Raw genomic sequence first — 18164 nt, 5'->3', positions numbered from 1 at the left:
GCCCTGTTTTTGCTGAATCCACATTTTCAGGCAGTAACCCATACTGACTACTATGTGCCCTGTGGAAATGCCTCATAAACTGGGACTTTCAATATGTTGTTTTTAATAAATATGAAGGATTATTAAGCCATTATTAAGCCCTATTATGTGCAGACTATTACACATTTAACAGTAATCAAAAGTGAAAATACAGCTCGATGCAGTGCCATCTGGCGTTGACAGTAAAGCACTATAATGACTGGATGAAATGGCTTTTCAATGAAACATTCAACATTAAAATAAATGTCACTCACATGTTAAGTACCTGGAGTCCTAATGTATTCTAAAATGTTTTTTTTTCCCCATAATTAAGCTACCTAGAAAACATTATATGAGTGCCCGTGTCTACTGAAGTCTTATTACTTATTTATTTATAGTGTGACATATTTTTGCCAAAGCTTAGCGTAATTCATTTTAGACGATAATTGAGATTCATAAGGTTACTTAAAGTAAATAATTAGCAATACGAAAAAACAATACATTTGCAGGTTTTGGAGGCAGTTCGTGTTTCGCAAGATTTCTTCAGTTCTGCGTGGCTCTGCGCTGCTCCACCAATGGAATCGGTTGAATGTCGTATATCTGCGCAGAGCTGCGGACATCTGCGCAGAGCTGCGGACATCTGCGCCGCAAGCCCACGCCGCTATTCCGCGGCCCGCTGGGTGCGCACGCAGTCTGAAGCAGCGCAGTGCGCACCGGCGAGGAGGCACCATGGCGGACAGAGCGCAGATACAGGAGGCCATCAAAACACAGGGAGAGGCTGTGAGGAAGCTGAAGGAGCAGAAAGCCAGCAAGGACCAGGTCAGTGCGAGTCTGAGTATCTGTATGTAGAAGCCGATTAGCAAGAGACTGATTTAACACAGAGTAAGCCCATGTCTGAGAGCTTGACTCGCAATGTGAAATGAATGGGGAAGCCAGGCCTGCGTACTGGAGACACATGGCTGCATTGAATGACAAATATTGCATTTTACATACGAGTGAAATAGAGAGATACCATGCGTAGCGTGCAGGTGGTTTATTTCATTATAATGTATTACCGCGCTTTTTCGTGAGGTACATGTTCTGCCATTGCAGCAACACACCCAGTACTGTATTTGTATTACTTGATCATTTTATATAGATAGGCTACCTAACACATATGTTTCTGTTTCAGCCTGGCAGCTCATTCTGATACTCGTTCAATGCAACTCGTACACACATATAGACTTTATATGGATGTCACAGCTGGCTGATGCAATCCTCTAGCAATGTGTGACCTATAGCTGGCGACGCTGCCATGTTTATACTAAAGTGAAAGTGAATGTCGTTTCATTTATTTCTGCTTGTGCTACATGGTTTTCAGTTTCACTTAATAGTACTGGCGTGTAAAACTGCATGATGTAGTGTGTAATGTGCAGACCCCATAATTAACCATAATAACCTTCATAGGGAGTTCAGATACTAATGCGTTAGGGCTTTCACTTTTACAATGTCAGACATGCTCCAGTGACAGCTCTGTCTTTCAGCTGCACTGTGTTCACACTATTTCAGCCCCTTGTTTACCCATGTCTAAGCAGTTCACCCCTCTGCTCAGTTCTGTACATGTACCACTTTCTGAGTCAGTTGATTTTGATCATTGCTCCCCTACATGTTGTGCCTCCATGGTGAATCTGCGGCCACTAGTGCTAGGGTTGCTGACCAGTTTTCTCCTGTTCTTCCTGCACGTTTCATTGGGGCGTCCCTGCTGACCGTCGGCCATCGACCATCAACCCCTGACATCCACCCCTCTCTATAAAAAACGAATGCTTTTTTCTGCTCTGTGACTGACATTTGAACCCTTTTGTGAAATCCTCTTGGATGAACTGATACTGGGATTGCTCTGGCTCTGGACTGCTTTTGTGGGCGACATGAACAAAATTGGGATGGTACCTGTGCGATTGTGGACGGGGATTTGCGTTCGCCGCGTTGGTCTGTGTCACGGCCCTCTGCGTTCTCTATCCTGTCAAACACACACACAGGTGGGCTATGCTTAAATGTTGCTTGGGAAGGGGGAACACTTTTTTAGGGATAAAGACATTTTTGCATTTCATCCCATTTCATGTTGTGCTATCTGTGGAATGTCATACAGTATAGAGGTTTGACAGGAAAAAAAACTACAATCCAAAGATTAACTTAAATGAGCTCAAATCCTGGACTACCCAATGTTATTTTAGGTAGACTAGTCCTAGGTGCTAATCAAGGTCTGTGAAACCAGCCAAATGTGTCCTCCTACACAGGAACTGTCATATTTGGAAAGTGTTTGTTTTTTTTCCTCCAAAGATCTGCTACTAGTGGCGTGACATGATGATTATTTAAGCCAGCGGTTCTCAATCCTGGTCCTGGAGTCCCACCTACCCTGCTGTTTCTTGTAGTGAGACTCTAGCAGACTGTTCTGACTGCACTTTTTTGCTGATATTGGTCACGCAGATCGATGAAGAGGTTGCAAAACTTCTGGAACTGAAGGCACGACTAGGGACCGATGATGGCAAACACCCCTTTGTGCTCAAGACCCCTAAGGTATTTGTATTGGAGGCCATCGGAGCGACTTCACATCACTCTTCCGGGTCTTGCCACTTCGATCTTTCTCTAATTCCCGTTAACTTTGCTTCTAGGGTACAAGGGACTATAACCCCAAGCAGATGGCGATCAGAGAAAAGGTGTTCAGCACCATCATCGGCTGCTTCAAGCGCCACGGTGCCGAGACCATCGACACGCCTGTGTTCGAGTTAAAGGTATGTTAGAAAAAGAGGTCAGAGATTAATTCTATAAGTATTAATTTGACGTGCTCGAACACAGTTTTTGTCTGTTTCTTTTAGGAAACCTTGACTGGAAAATACGGTGAAGACTCCAAACTCATCTACGATCTAAAGGATCAGGGTGGTGAGCTGCTGTCCTTGCGTTACGATTTAACTGTATCCTTAAGAGTTCCTTTGGTGGCTGCTCCCATTTCACAAAGACTGTGATGTAGGAAATGAACTGAAACAACAGCTGAAAGAGGAAGATGGATGCTGGGCTGGGTTTTAGCTCTTCCCTAAATAAAAAGCTACTTCTGCAGACAACAGGAATATATTCCCTTCGCTCTCTGTGTTTATGCTTCCTTCCTTAACCCATTCCTGCCAGGTTCCATTTGCACGTTACTTGGCTATGAATAAGATCACCAACATCAAGAGATACCACATCGCAAAGGTTTATCGGAGGGACAACCCTGCCATGACCAGAGGACGTTACAGGGAGTTCTATCAGTGCGTACGTATGGGTTTGCTATTTGTTTTCATCCTATTATTATTATTTAGCAGATATCTTTATCCAAGGAACGTAAATTTGCCACCCCCCTCCTCCTCCTCCTCCTCAGGGTTGGTCCTTGTCCCAGTACTTCCCCTGCTGTCCTCCAGTCTCTCTATATGAATAACAGTCCCAACACTCCCAGACTTCTCCAAACGATCAACGGTCTGTCTCTCTCCTCGCAGGACTTCGACATCGCTGGCCAGTACGACCCAATGATTCCCGATGCCGAATGCCTGAAGATCGTTCATGAGATTCTGAGTGAACTGCAGCTGGGGGATTTCCGCATAAAGGTAATGAGAGAGAAGCCAGCCGTAACATTAAAATGCTGAGATATAACGCTCCAGAAACCCAAATGTAAGGCTAAGCCCTTGCATCTTAAGTTCTTATCTTAATTTCTTCTCCCAAGGAAAGACAACCTAGTGTTTGTTTTCCTTGCATTGACTGGACATGACTTTTGTGTTCCTCCTCCTCTCCCTTAAATGCTCCTGCTCTTCCTCGTGCCAATGCAGGTGAACGACAGGCGGATCTTGGATGGCATGTTTGCCGTCTGTGGGGTACCAGATGACAAGTTCAGAACCATTTGCTCGACTGTTGACAAGCTGGATAAGGTAACCGTCGTTAAAAGAACGAAACCACACTAATGATAAGTAGAGTAGGTGTCATTTCTATCTAAACCATCAAGAGCGATGAGGGCTTTTTGTTTCTCCTTCATCTGCTATAAAGTCATTGACGCAGCCCAGGAATTGCTTGTTACAGTTTTGAATCAGTTTCATGATATTGCGTCGCTAAAGACATAAGAAGCACTAGCACTGATTTCAAGACCTGAAAACTAGATCAAGGGAACATGGGGTTATATTGGTGGCCGTGCCTAGATCCCAAGTCACAGTGATGTTGCCTTGCAGGCGTCCTGGGAGGAGGTGAAGAGTGAAATGGTTGGAGAGAAGGGTTTGGCTCCAGAGGCTGCCGACCAGATTGGAGAATATGTCAGCATGCAAGGTATGACGGTCAGAATTCACTGTTACAGACAAACTTATACCCCGTTTCCACTGTCCACGTTCAGCTGCACCTCAGCGTGGCCGTGCCGTAACTGTACACCTAAACTATACCCGGTAGCTTTTCCACTCAGTGTCCTGGGTGCAGCTGCCCTAGGAAGAGACTGAGACACGAAAGGTCAAAACGCATCAGGGACGCTCGGCATTCTGGGATTTAGTGTTTTAAACTGGAGGCTGAAATACCGCTAACATTAAAATGCAGTAAACTTTGGGCTGAAATGTTTTTACGATATCTAACAAAGTCTTATAGTATAAGTTATACAAGATATTCAGAAGTACAAACCGGGACACATCACTTAAAATTTCACCTAGTTTATTTTGTTTACCAGCGCATCGTAAATACCCGTGTTGCTTCTCCCGGTATCATGATCTGATTAACATTGACAATATAGCTTAATTTAAGTATCCTAGATATTCTCCCTTATTATTTATATGTGGGAGAATGAGCTGCGTTGCATTTTTAAATACAGTGCACTGGGTTTAAATCTGTCCTGTAGCCACTACATATCTAGATCATGACATATACAGTATGACAGTCACAGACAGTTTCTTATGCAAAACATGTATTATTTACATGTGTATATAATACGGCTACAACACTCTGGGATCCATAACTTACTCAAACAGTTTTCATTAACATATAGTGATAATGAGGGATTACAAATATAATTAAAATATATGATTCTTCATGCGATTGATCACATAAAAATTAGCCTCTGTTTTAAACATTTTAATAGTTTTAAGATTTAAGTTTTTAAGGAGAATTTACAAGACATTGGGACATTTAATTTAAAACCATGATGAATATTTCATGTTTGCGTGTATTTATAACAAAAAAAGGAATGTATTTCGTCAGGGCACATTGTATTCAGTCCGATGCGGTCCTTTCTCTGGCAGGATTTTAGCGATCTTTTCAAACACTCTTAAATGTCTTTCTGTGCCAAGCAATTAACCCTGTGTGGCACTTTTCCACCGTGCATTAATAACTGCTCTAGATTAATCGTTTTCCCAAGGTAAACACACATTTTCCTTCTTTGGAAAAGTTTCTAGCGTATCTCTCACAACAAGAGCGGCCGCCATTACTGTAGTTACAATGTCAGAATGCAGACGTGCTGCGTCAGGAACGTCACAGTACTGACCCGGACCGGTTTGGGACTCAGCCGATACGATATACGAAACTGTGCACCTGAAACTAGTTTGGGCACAGGCAGAGGTGCAGCTGAGCCCTAGTGGAAACCCCCCGGCACGGCACGGCCACGCTGAGGTGCAGCTAAACGTGGCTAGTGGGAATGGGGTATTAGTCTGTGATGAAGAATATAGCTGCCCTGAATGTTTTGTTTGCAGGTGGCTTGGTTTTGTTTTAATCCCAAACAAGCAGGATACGTGTTGGTAAATAAACAAGACCTTTACTGGCCACAAGCCCCCAGGACTGAAGGGAGAAGGGCGACTGCTTTTTAGTCTAACCTACTGCATCTAATTTCCTGAGCAGCACGAACACGATCAGATGAGGATCAGTGATTCGAGAGGTTCAGCCTGCTGTGTGATTGGAGTTTTCAGCTAAAAATCACAAACGCATTCAGAATCGCACGTCTAATCTTTACTGTCGGTCTGTCATATATACACTTTTCATACCTTCTTATTTGGTATATTAAGGTATACGAAGACTATCAATATAAACTTTTTTTTTTTTTTGTATATATAATTTTCTGATTTAATGGAAAGGTTGCCCCTGACACAAGACCACTACCTATATATAATACAGATATGTATTCTTTGATATGTTGTGAGGCTTGCATTTTAATATTAATAATTTCCTCCTGTTCCACTGAAATGTCGAACGGTCCGTCTTTGTTTTTATAGGAGGACTTGATCTGGCTGAGAAACTGCTTCAAGACGCCAAGCTATCCCAGAGCAAGCAGGCTGTTGCTGGGCTCACAGACATGAAGCAGCTCTTCAAATACCTGGAGCTCTTCAAAGTCACGGATAAGGTACGGAAGCACAGCAGGAGGCCGAGCTGAAGGGAAGAGGGTTATATGTTAACAAATAATGAAATAAATGACTTCCGTTGCATTATTGCCAATGTCAAGGAGACATTTGTGAGAATCAAACCTGCTGGCTGTGGCTGGCTCGGGATCTGTTGGACGCTGCGGCTGACTGCTGTGAAAACGCTCTTGTTTCCATGTGTTCAGGTGGTGTTCGACCTGAGCCTGGCTCGGGGGCTGGACTACTACACGGGGGTGATCTACGAGGCCGTCCTGACGCAGACGCAGGCAGAGCCCCAGCCTCAGAAGCAGAACAGCAACGCGGCGGAGGAGCCGGCCAGCGTGGGCAGCGTGGCCGGGGGAGGCCGCTATGACGGACTGGTGGGGATGTTCGACCCCAAAGGCAGAAGGGTGCCTTGTGTGGGAGTCAGCATTGGCATCGAGAGAGTTTTCTCCATCATGGAGCAGAAGGCTGAGGTACGGTTGTAGTGGCAACACGAACCGTTATCGAATGTCAGACTCTAGTGTCGGTAAAGTAATCCAGGTGTGTTCTCGGCATGTCCCGTCCCAGGCCTCGGCAGACAAGATCCGCACTACAGAGACCGAAGTCATGGTGGCTTCAGCGCAGAAGAACTTGCTGGAGGAGAGACTGAAGCTGACGGCTGAGCTATGGGATGCTGGAATCAAGGTTGGTTGACAAAATGATCGCCCCAAGGCTGGAAATAACTCAAATATAAATATATATAAATCACAGAACCGTCGCTGTTATACGTTATATGTGGCATAATGTGTGCAGTGCAGTGGAGACAGGGCCCATGCTGGCCTGGGGGGTGGATCGCTCACTGCTCTGTCTGATTTCTAGGCTGAAGTCATGTATAAGAAGAACCCGAAACTGCTGAGCCAGCTGCAGCACTGCGAAGAAACAGGAATCCCATTTGTTGCCATAATCGGGGAACAGGAGATCAAGGATGGGGTTGTGAAGATCCGCAATGTAGCCACCAGGGAGGAGGTGCGTATGGCCGTGTTTGAGCGGGAAAATTCTCCATAGCATTGCCCGGTTGTTTATAATTAAGTGTAAAAAAAGTATGGGACGCATAAAAGGACATGCTGTGCGGTGGTTGTTTTACTTGCAGTTTCATTCGGGTGTTTGTTCTCAGAAAGCATTGTGTCTTTAAAACAAGTCAAAATAAATGAATAGTTAGTTGCACACCTTACTTTTTAATCACTGTAGAAAGCGAGTGAACACTTCTAAAACCATCTGTCCGTTTCAATTTTTAAATGCTTTATAGAGATTATAGTCCAATAAAGTGTTGGCATTTTAATGTACACTCCTTATGTACTTTATATGTGTAATGGAATTAATGATATATATAGTATGTAAGACTGAACTTTGAAGTCTAACCCTTCTGTACATCTTATTTTGTCTTGATAGGTTGATGTGACCAGAGCTGACCTTGTAAAAGAAATAAAAAATAAACTCCAGTCCTAAATTATGGTAGTTACCTCATATCGTCTGGATCTACAGCATTTCCCTCCTGGGACATCCTCTAACCACCAATAAACACTGAGCTTGAAATGCAGCAAATACACAACTTGCTCGTCTGTAATTATGTATAAGAATGAATTTATTGTGAAGTTCTTGCATTCCAACTGTATTGCCTTGCCTAACTCATTGTATTGTAGGAAGAACTTGAGCCTTTCTGGAATAGTTTTCAAGATCTTAAAAATAAACTGTCCCCCATGCAGGTGTTCAGTGCAAGCACTTTTTTTTTTTTCCCTGGTGACGTTTTGATATTTACTTGCCGAACAAGGACTATGTGACTGATTACACTGACAGATTTTGGATTGTGCAGTCATAATGGTAATAACGATTTTAGGAGTGTACGAGAGAACACATTCATAGTATCTGCTGAAGAAAAAAGGTTCTGGAAGTCTCCTCCTCCCCATTAGAGGTGATTACCAATTCTTAATGTTATTTATAGTAAGAAATTAGAACATCTCTTACCCTTAAAATCTATGAATGTTAAATTTGCCTCATTAAACACTACAGGAAGTTGGGTAGCTTCTGCACGTGGAAACTATTATACTGAGAAGATTTAAAATAAAATACACATAGGCACCACTTCAGTGAAAAACTATTTATTATGAACCTTTTACAAACTTGCATTTCACACAGGGTAAAACAAACTCCCCAAACACATCTAGCTGAAATACAAAACATGAAAACAACTAAAAAGCCAAAAGCAGTTCTACAGTGCAGTCATTATGCTTTTAACAGATTCCAAATCAAGTGCATTGAAACAATCACATTGCTTAGTCAATAAAAGTGCCCAAAACATTCCAAACCAGTACTTTCCTAGAACTATGTACATCCCAAACATGAACGTAAAACAAAACAGTTCTCAGTTATGGGTATTCTACACTCGGGACCATACTGTGTAGATCTGACAGAATTAAAACTTAAAACGAAATAAAAACTTAAAAAAAGCATCTGGACCACATTCCCTGGTCAACCCCACTACTTGTCTACCCCTGTGATAAGAGGTTCAGGACTTCTTCTGCGGCCGACAGTTTGACCTCTTCCCGCACGGTTGCCAAGGCCCCGGGCAGGATGTGCACCTCTCCAGTAAAAGGAGAGGGCAGCCCTGGAATAACCACCCGGTATCTGAAATACTGGAAGCCATCTGCGCTCGTGTACAGGAACTGCATGTCATAGCGAGGGGAGCCCAACTGGCAGCCAATACAGAGCTGCCTTAACAAACCGACCGCATCGATCGGAGCCCGATTGGCCCTTTCGTTCATCTGAAAGTGGTGCTGCTTGGCATCTCTGCACGGTGCTCTTCTGGCGATGACGGGTGAGAATAGGGGACCCGGGGCACCGGGACCTTCTGAAGACAAGATGCTGGCTGCGGTCAGTAGTGCACTAGGCTTGGGCATCTCGACGGCGGGTGGAAGAGCAGGTTTTGCCGGCATGAAAGGCGAACACGGCAAAGCCTGCTTCTCTTTGCCATTCGGGGCTTTCGGTTTGGCCGTCTGATTCAACCATTTCACACTGACCGGTATGCCATACACCATCTTAAATCCTGAAGAAAAGGAAAAATAAAGATATATCCCATGTTAATAGCCAGCTTTGCAGATGGAAAAAGGCGTGTACAAGATTAGGAGACCCCAATCACAATGGTAAAAACACAAAACAAGGTTAGGTTTGTTACAGTAACTAACTCACTCATTAGAAATGACTGGAGACAAAACAGCTGGACTGCACAGGTGATACTATTGAGCAACAGATCAAAGCATGCATTTCAACTCTCATTCAAAAAACAACAGTGAGTTACACAGATAGCACATACTATTTACATTCATTGTGTGTTAGGCCTAAAATTGATCTTATGGCTGCAAGATTACAAGCAAACCCAAGGTACCTTCACAGAGCACTTTCTTGGCCATGGACGCTGCATGGTGCGACGCGTAGTGGATGATCACGTCGCTGCTCTCGCTGCCCTTGGGCCCGGGCTTCAGGCTGAGGTTCTCCACCCCCTCGGACAGCTCCCTCACGATCAGGAGCAGCTGGTCCTTGTCCACATGCCCGGGCAGCTCCCCCAGACACAGCTGCCTCTTCTCGGTGCTCCTGCGCACGGCGATGTGGCAGCCTCTCTGCAGCTCGTAGTGGTTGAGCATCTTGATGGCCACCAGGGCGCTCTGGCTGTCCCCGTACTTGGCGTAGGCGAAGCCGCGGTTCTGGCCGCTGAAGTTCATCATGAGCCGGAACTCGTAGAGCTTGCCCACCCGCTGGAAGAGCGGCAGCAGCCGGTCCTCGTAGATGTCCCGGGGGATCTGGCTGATGAACACCTCGCAGCCCGCGGAGGGGGCCGGGCCGTCCCAATCTAGGCCACGACACGGGCAAACAGATCAGGATCCGGGAGAAAACGAGCTGCTGCCCCCCTTACGATACCGAGGAGCTTAGTGTGCAGGACGTACCTGGAGGTGGTCCACCGTACTTTCTCTGCCCGTTGATTTGAACCAGAGACACCCCAGTCTTCTCTATCCATGCGTTCAGGGAGGACACGCTCTCTTGGTTCAAACAATTGGCAGGGATTTTCTAAAAGGAAAAAAACAAGCTAAATCGAGGCCTACTATGATCCTACTTTTTTGTATAAACGCCTACTTGCAAAACGGCTGCATATGGCAATGCGATAGACAAGCCGCCCCCGTTTCAGTCCTCATTCATTCATTCATTCATGGTCAGAGTAACGACACATGTGGCGACTCTAAACTGAGTGCTGCCTTTAAATGTAACCTTCAATAGCTGAAATGCATTTTATTACGAATAATACGAGGATGGCAAAAAAAAAAAAAAAAACGAAAATAAAAAACGAACAAAAATCTAATTTGCACGTAATATACGAGTTCAATTCATATCAGCTCCGCTATGTAGCGCAGAGCACATTATAAATATTACGTTCACACATATGTCGCCATATAGAACAACAACAGCACATTGTGGGAGACATCGCGACGTCTGCACCAGTATGTTATACAAATAATCTTTAGCAAAAACGAAACCGAGAAGCGGCGCTTTTGACGCGTCTGCAGCCTCTACGCACCTTCATGTGTTCCTGCTCCGACATGGCAGTTTTCGTGTCTCTTACAGGTACTTTTCCTCGTCAAGTCCTGGTGCTAACTGCTCCTCACACACAGGAAAAAAACGAAAAAACGTTACTATGAGGCCCGTCACTTGTCCCAGGAACCTGATCTGCCAAATGCTAATTGGACAAATTGAAAAAGGGAGGCGGTACCTCACTTGTTTTTCTTCAGTTTTGAAACGTTTGTGTGTGTGTGTGTGTATACCAACTCAACAATTATTTCAAGTGCGATATAAAATCACAGTAGTATGATCAACATCCGGCATTAAAATACGCTTTTTAAATAAATGTTGCTCAAGGTTTAAGTGCGAGATCACAATGGACTAAGTTGAAAATCGTGTTAGACTCACTAGTGACAGTAAATTACTCAAACCAATTTCCTAACTCAAAATACAAAACTTTCTTGTGACCGTCTGTGCTACGGGGATGTTTATACCATGTTTACTGCGTTTACAGAGAGAAAAGAATCGGGGATTACATGGGAAACGGGGAAGCACCTGGCCCGAGTGTGGTGACGTCATGATTGATTGGCGACCGAATGTCTGAGTCAGAACGGAACGGCAGGTTCGAAAACAATTCTTCAAGTTTATTAATAACAATTAAAATATAGATATATCAACACCGTACATACATAAAATAACTTTAAAAAAAAATTGAAAATATTGTCAGAACTAAACCAAACCAAACACATTCTTCGTAAGATTTTAAGTCTTAGTTTATTTTACTCGATGGCATTTTAGGAGTGCACCGGCGGAGATTTAGCTAGGGATATGTTGAATTGTCTTGTAAAGACTCTAAAACAATATATTATATTTTTATAAAGGACCTATTTATAAACCTAAGTTCAAGGGTCGCATTGTTATATTGCAGATTTCCGCAGATCTGTACAATCCCAGCGATCCCATTGGTGGAGCAGCGCAAATCTGCGCAGAGCTGCGGAAAGCTGCCCTACACTACGTCGCCTACCATAGACTACACGACTGATTTTTTACACTGTTTACGGCTGTGTAATTTACGACAGTCGTTTTACGTTACTAGCAAAATGGCGTCCGGCAGCGGGGTTTGTATTCCTTGTTTTATTATTATTATTATTTCAACATATATATGTAGATTTTTTATACTTTGTACCAGAATGTAGCATTTGCTAAATCTCTATGTTCAATAAATTATATTTAATATAATATCGTGTTTGTAAAGGTCACTGTTGCCTTGAAATCTGTTATTTACAAACATATAGGCTACTACTGGCAACGGGCCTGCATGTTTCCTTCTCTTCTTTTCTCTTGCTTTCTTTTCTTTTCTTTTCTTTATTTGCTGGCTGACTGTCCTTTGAATCCGAAGTATCTTTAACATGTGATCACTAGGAAACATGTGGAACAGAGACACATTTACAGTCTTACCGCTATTTTAAATGATACACTGTACCGTATTGGTTGGGGGTCTGATGTTTTAGTATTTTATTATTCCTTTAAGCTTAAACATACTAATGTGTGAATACTTCTCATGTTAAACATTCCAGTTGCTTCTCGATATCACATGGCTTAGATTAATACTCTGTCTTTTCAGTGTAATTCCTATTTTGCATGATCTGCTGAAGGCTGCAGTTTGTTTGTGCTCAGTAGCATTGATACATTTCTTTTATTTGTTGTGTTTTTCCCCACAGACAAAAAATGATTTCCGGAGAAAGTGGGACAAAGATGAGTATGAAAAGTTGGCTCAGAAGCGGCTCACGGAGGAAAGGGAGAAGAAGGATGGTAAGGAAACTGTCAGCAGGTCCATAGTTTAGTGTGGATTTCTAAACAGCGGCTGTCCAGAACATTTTAAATGGGGTGGCCGATGGGTCCAGTAGCCGTTTTGGGCTGGCACAATTGTCAACCAAAAAATGTGGTCTACTCGTAAAGGAAGCTATTTAAGCTACTCAGTTTGTCAATACATTTAATGTCAATAAATGTAACCTATAATAGAGTGATTAGGAGAAGAAGGTTTCACTATAGTTGTCCAAATCAATGTAGAACTATTAATTTCACACACTTCACCTTGTAGACTGTGAAATTGTGTGACAAAGTAGAAAACAATGAATAAATCCCTGGACAAAGATCCATTTGGCTACTCTTGAGCACAATACTTGCAGCAGGTAGACACCTTGTTTAATGAGAGATGTATCCAGTGAGTGGGCAGGCAAGGGACTAATTGTGTATGGTTTTTAATTACTTTCTGGTGCCACTGTGTTTTCAGTGTTTACTTCAATACAACAGCAATTGTTTCTCATTCCCCCCCATCCAGGCAAACCTTCTCCTCCCGTTAAGCGGGAGCTTTTACGACACAGGGACTACAAGGTGGACCTGGAGTCTAAACTGGGTAAAACAATCGTCATCACCAAAACCACTCCCCAGGCGGAGATGGGTGGGTGAGTACATGTGCCGACTGTAGGGACTGTCCCATACATCTCCAGACTTTCATGGTAACATACAACCATTCCCTTTCTCCTTCGGAAGTCTTTCACATGTTTTCATCATAAAATGTTGTTGGCAAGCTAATAATAATGCACATTAAACAGAAAATGGAAATTAACAACGTGCAACAATTAAGAGAGAAAGTAATCCTAAACACAATCGTACTGTTATGCAAAAGTGTAAGAATTGTACTTTCCTTGAAAAGTAATGAAAATCTCAAAACAGTGATGAGTAGTAACTTGCTTGTGTTACACAAGCCATTGTATTTGATCACTTTAAAGACAATTTCTGATGTCTTGCAGTAAGTTAAATAACACCCTTATTTATGTGTGTGTGTATATATATACACTCACCTAAAGGATTATTAGGAACACCTGTTCAATTTCTCATTAATGCAATTATCTAACCAACCAATCACATGGCAGTTGCTTCAATGCATTTAGGGGTGTGGTCCTGGTCAAGACAATCTCCTGAACTCCAAACTGAATGTCTGAATGGGAAAGAAAGGTGATTTAAGCAATTTTGAGCATGGCATGGTTGTTGGTGCCAGACGGGCCGGTCTGAGTATTTCACAATCTGCTCAGTTACTGGGATTTTCACGCACAACCATTTCTAGGGTTTACAAAGAATGGTGTGAAAAGGGAAAAACATCCAGTATGCGGCAGTCCTGTGGGCGAAAATGCCTTGTTGATGCTAGAGGTCAGAGGAGAATGGGCCGACTGATTCAAGCTGATAGAAGAGCAACTTTGACTGAAATAACCACTCGTTACAACCGAGGTATGCAGCAAAGCATTTGTGAAGCCACAACACGTACAACCTTGAGGCGGATGGGCTACAACAGCAGAAGACCCCACCGGGTACCACTCATCTCCACTACAAATAGGAAAAAGAGGCTACAATTTGCACAAGCTCACCAAAATTGGACAGTTGAAGACTGGAAAAATGTTGCCTGGTCTGATGAGTCTCGATTTCTGTTGAGACATTCAGATGGTAGAGTCAGAATTTGGCGTAAACAGAATGAGAACATGGATCCATCATGCCTTGTTACCACTGTGCAGGCTGGTGGTGGTGGTGTAATGGTGTGGGGGATGTTTTCTTGGCACACTTTAGGCCCCTTAGTGCCATTGGGCATCGTTTAAATGCCACGGCCTACCTGAGCATTGTTTCTGACCATGTCCATCCCTTTATGACCACCATGTACCCATCCTCTGATGGCTACTTCCAGCAGGATAATGCACCATGTCACAAAGGTCGAATCATCATTTCAAATTGGTTTCTTGAACATGACAATGAGTTCACTGTACTAAACTGGCCCCCACAGTCACCAGATCTCAACCCAATAGAGCATCTTTGGGATGTGGTGGAACGGGAGCTTCGTGCCCTGGATGTGCATCCCACAAATCTCCATCAACTGCAAGATGCTATCCTATCAATATGGGCCAACATTTCTAAAGAATGCTTTCAGCACCTTGTTGAATCAATGCCACGTAGAATTAAGGCAGTTCTGAAGGCGAAAGGCGGTCAAACACAGTATTAGTATGGTGTTCCTAATAATCCTTTAGGTGAGTGTATGTATATACACATATAGAAAATTAAATTTTGTTACAAAATGTAATTTTCTTTATATATTTTTGCCTTATTTGGGCCAGCACCTCATAGAAGTGTAGTGCACGGATGTTCTTAAGTTACATATATATATATATATATATATGTAAATGTTTATTTTTTTTCAGGTACTACTGCAACGTGTGTGATTGCGTAGTTAAAGATTCAATCAACTTTTTGGACCATATCAATGGGAAAAAACGTAAGTGTAACATATATATATATTATTTATTTATTTATTTTTAAATATACAGTGTGCCTGTGGACCCTGTAAAGGAAAATGTGTGCATTTTACATACATTGAGAATCTTTTTATGAAACGATGGGAGTCTTTTTCTAAACTGCTTTAATTACTCCATCTTAGTTTGTTACAAGTCACACCTGTGAGAAATCACTTTATACTGCTTCCTGTTGTAAACATTGCATTTCATTTGGTTGCTCTAATTTTGCTCTTTGCTCTTGGTCAAGTCCATATTCTTCTCTATATTGATTTATCACATTTAGATAACAGGGCTGTTTTTTTAAAACAAATCTGTACCTTCTGATGTTGAGCATTCATAAAGGAGTAATACACAATGCTGATGACCCTGTTTGCAGATCAGAGAAATCTGGGGATGTCCATGCGTGTGGAGCGCTCTTCTCTTGACCAGGTGAAGAAGCGCTTTGAGGTGAACAAGAAAAAGATGGAGGAGAAACAGAAAGAGTATGACTTTGAAGAACGCATGAAAGAACTCAGAGAAGAGGTAACTTATCCTCTTCGCTCCAAGAAGAGCATAAGGTCGAAACAAGAAACTTCCATGCTTTTCTGTCTTTGGCCTTTACTTCGGTTTCACCCCAGGCCAAATCTATCTGCTTCAGCTCCTTTTCAGCTGTTCGGCGCCAGGTGTTACGTGGGCGGCCTCTAGGTCTTTTGCCTTGTGGTGTCCAGCGAAGTGCGGTCCTAGCCACAGAACTTTGCTCCATCCTCAAGACCTGTCCCAACCATCTGAGTCTCCTCTTCTTTATCTCTGTTGTAATGCAGCAGGTGTTTGTGCGATTAGTTTAATCATATGACAATTGCAGAAAACACTTTTTATTATTGATAGTTTTTCAATGCTAAAGGAAATCTGCGTGGAGGAGATGTGTAAGAATACCATGTTTATTTTAGTGTGCTGGCAAGGAGTTACATTATTTAAAAGGTATGGATCATGTGAGACATGTTGGGAATAAAATTAATTATCTTTCTGCATTTCTCTGTTTCTCCAGGAGGAGAAAGCAAAGGCATACAAAAAGGAAAAGCAGAAGGAGAAGAAGCGCAAGGCGGATGATGATCTGAACTTCGAGGAAGATGATGAGATGGCAGCAGTGATGGGATTCTCAGGGTTTGGCTCTTCCAAGAAGGGCCACTGAACTATTCTTGTTTCAGTACTGACAAACACATCCGCCTCCTGGCTGATTCCTTTATTAACCAGATGTTTCTTAATCCCTTTTACAACAAAAGTGGATGCTCCTCGAACCAGCCTCAGACAGTTGAAAGAAAATGTCCGGCACTGAGCTCAGTTAAATCAGTGGGGCAAAGCACAGGATTACTGAACTGAACTTGTTGGTCCAAAGTCTACTGAACTCTTTTTTTTTTTTTTTAAAGGAAAAAAGATCCACATTCCTCAAAAACTAGCAACTAAACTTTATTTAAAAAACAAACTGAAGTCGTTGTTTTAATTTGTTTTGTATTTATTCCCTTCTCAGTCATGCTGGCTGAAATATAATTGATGAACCAATGCAAGAATAGTGATCATCCCAGTGCAGACACAGATTTTCTAATACTGTACAATCCCTGTGTACGCAATTTGAAATGATAGAAGATCTCTGCTGGAAGGCATTAGTTTCCACATGGGTGGATGTTCTGAAAAACAGACAATTAAAGGAATTAATAATTTTACTCCGTGTCTGCAGGGTTTATACGTTTTCAAATAAAGTTTAATTCTTTAAAAATACCAGGTTTTTGTCTTGCTGAGAAACATAAAAGGCTCGGATGATGTTCTGAAATTGAACACGGCATGTGTTGGTCTGTCTACAACAGGTCTCCTAAAAAGGGTGTGCAGTGTCGAGAGGCCTGTGCTGTTTTCTTCTATTTAAGTTTAAAGGTCATAGTTGTGGAGCTTTCTCTTAAAATTGGATTTTAAAGTTGTTTTTTAGGAATCTGAAGTTGAGAGGGTCACTTTCATTTTGGAGAAAACCTTGTACTGTAGCAATTGGCACAGCTTATTAAAATTCAGAGAATATTAGGTCTTGCAATAATCGCAAGGCTTTTAAGTACTGTGTCCCTTCCCTACGTTTACAGAAAGCCGGAGGTCTACAGTTCTGGTCCTCCATAGTAAAAGTGGCATGTTTATAGATAGATTTAAGAGATACATACATTGTTTACGAGTACTAATCAAGAAAACTTTGTACTATTATGTCATTTGTGGCTTTCCTGGAATGAAGCCCAGATAATTTAGCTCTTCGTGACTTGATATTCAGATCACTACTCTACATTAAGTGTTTTGAGCTGAGTGCATTCTTTAGCAGTGCAGCAGCTTCCAAATAATGCATAAACTTTCCAATCAGATGTGTAGAAGTGACCTCCTTACTTAGTATCACTTCTACCACTTATTGCCCCACTCTGGAACGTTTTGTACCATTTTATATGTTTATATAGTAGGGACATCTGAAAATTGAATGAAGTCAATTCCACATAATAAGGTTATTTCAAATTTTACTTTCTGGGTTTATCTGTGAAAAATAAGCCCCCCATGTATGTGTGTCATTGGTGAGCCACTGTATATTTTTGTTTTTCCATTCTGCTAGTTTCTTAATAAATAGATTTTCCATCTTTGGTGCCAGTGGGTTGTTTGGTGCTTTTTTCCTGTGGTGACTGTTGGTTAGCACAGTTCAATGTTTGCTATTATATAAATCTTACCTCCTAATTCTATTTTGTAATTATATGTCATAGTTTTGGTCATGTTATTTTATTGGGTTTTGCTTTTATGCAGGAAATGTAGTGGAAAATGTCTCGCTGTCGTTTTAATTTTTTGCATTTTAATGGTGGCTCCAGAGTAATCCACTTCAAAG

General features: G+C 42.2%; 3 protein-coding genes across 5 annotated transcripts; 2 read left to right on the top strand and 1 right to left on the bottom strand.

Moving 5' to 3' along the window:
• Positions 1 to 696: 696 nt before the first annotated feature.
• Positions 697 to 8118, top strand: hars (histidyl-tRNA synthetase). 2 transcript variants are annotated; one of them, XM_066716769.1, is made up of 14 exons: positions 727 to 837; positions 1699 to 2033; positions 2482 to 2571; positions 2667 to 2786; positions 2871 to 2966; positions 3175 to 3300; positions 3522 to 3629; positions 3849 to 3947; positions 4242 to 4335; positions 6252 to 6379; positions 6581 to 6850; positions 6945 to 7061; positions 7236 to 7382; positions 7806 to 8118. In XM_066716769.1, exons 2-14 carry the CDS (start codon positions 1923 to 1925, stop codon positions 7860 to 7862), a joined length of 1563 nt encoding a protein of 520 aa, XP_066572866.1. In that variant the 5' UTR covers positions 727 to 837; positions 1699 to 1922; the 3' UTR covers positions 7863 to 8118. The 2 variants fall into 2 exon arrangements, with proteins under 2 accessions (XP_066572867.1, XP_066572866.1); XM_066716770.1 differs by lacking the exon at positions 1699 to 2033 and having other exon boundaries at positions 697 to 837.
• A 378-nt stretch (positions 8119 to 8496) lies between these two features.
• dnd1 (DND microRNA-mediated repression inhibitor 1) lies at positions 8497 to 11335 on the bottom strand. 2 transcript variants are annotated; one of them, XM_066716772.1, is made up of 5 exons: positions 11170 to 11335; positions 10978 to 11054; positions 10352 to 10472; positions 9796 to 10257; positions 8497 to 9456 (listed from the first exon to the last, which is right to left on the bottom strand). In XM_066716772.1, exons 2-5 carry the CDS (start codon positions 10999 to 11001, stop codon positions 8900 to 8902), a joined length of 1164 nt encoding a protein of 387 aa, XP_066572869.1. In that variant the 5' UTR covers positions 11002 to 11054; positions 11170 to 11335; the 3' UTR covers positions 8497 to 8899. The 2 variants fall into 2 exon arrangements, with proteins under 2 accessions (XP_066572869.1, XP_066572868.1); XM_066716771.1 differs by lacking the exon at positions 11170 to 11335 and having other exon boundaries at positions 10978 to 11131.
• Positions 11336 to 11539: 204 nt separating this feature from the next.
• Positions 11540 to 17935, top strand: zmat2 (zinc finger, matrin-type 2). The gene is made up of 7 exons (XM_066716773.1): positions 11540 to 11580; positions 11887 to 12076; positions 12680 to 12770; positions 13300 to 13423; positions 15203 to 15276; positions 15672 to 15817; positions 16320 to 17935. Exons 1-7 carry the CDS (start codon positions 11555 to 11557, stop codon positions 16461 to 16463), a joined length of 795 nt encoding a protein of 264 aa, XP_066572870.1. The 5' UTR covers positions 11540 to 11554; the 3' UTR covers positions 16464 to 17935.
• The last annotated feature ends 229 nt before the right edge of the window (positions 17936 to 18164 follow it).

This window comes from Amia ocellicauda, chromosome 11 (assembly GCF_036373705.1).
Source record: "Amia ocellicauda isolate fAmiCal2 chromosome 11, fAmiCal2.hap1, whole genome shotgun sequence".
Taxonomy (NCBI): Eukaryota; Metazoa; Chordata; class Actinopteri; order Amiiformes; family Amiidae; genus Amia; species Amia ocellicauda.
Note: the sequence above shows the minus strand (reverse complement) of the source record. Positions and strands in the feature narration are given on the sequence as shown.

Excerpts from the sequence above, each read along its gene's own strand:
- hars (XM_066716769.1), top strand. The coding sequence starts at position 1,923 with ATGAACAAAATTGGGATGGTACCTGTGCGATTGTGGACGGGGATTTGC. Across the intron at positions 2,787-2,870 it reads CGCCTGTGTTCGAGTTAAAG|GAAACCTTGACTGGAAAATA; the intron begins GTATGTTAGAAA and ends TGTTTCTTTTAG. Across the intron at positions 3,301-3,521 it reads ACAGGGAGTTCTATCAGTGC|GACTTCGACATCGCTGGCCA; the intron begins GTACGTATGGGT and ends CTCTCCTCGCAG.
- dnd1 (XM_066716772.1), bottom strand. The coding sequence starts at position 11,001 with ATGTCGGAGCAGGAACACATGAAG. Across the intron at positions 10,473-10,977 it reads CGGAGCAGGAACACATGAAG|AAAATCCCTGCCAATTGTTT; the intron begins GTGCGTAGAGGC and ends TTTTCCTTTTAG. Across the intron at positions 9,457-9,795 it reads CAAGAAAGTGCTCTGTGAAG|GATTTAAGATGGTGTATGGC; the intron begins GTACCTTGGGTT and ends CCTTTTCTTCAG.
- zmat2 (XM_066716773.1), top strand. The coding sequence starts at position 11,555 with ATGTCTGAGTCAGAACGGAACGGCAG. Across the intron at positions 12,077-12,679 it reads AAATGGCGTCCGGCAGCGGG|ACAAAAAATGATTTCCGGAG; the intron begins GTTTGTATTCCT and ends TTTTCCCCACAG. Across the intron at positions 12,771-13,299 it reads GGAAAGGGAGAAGAAGGATG|GCAAACCTTCTCCTCCCGTT; the intron begins GTAAGGAAACTG and ends CCCCCCATCCAG.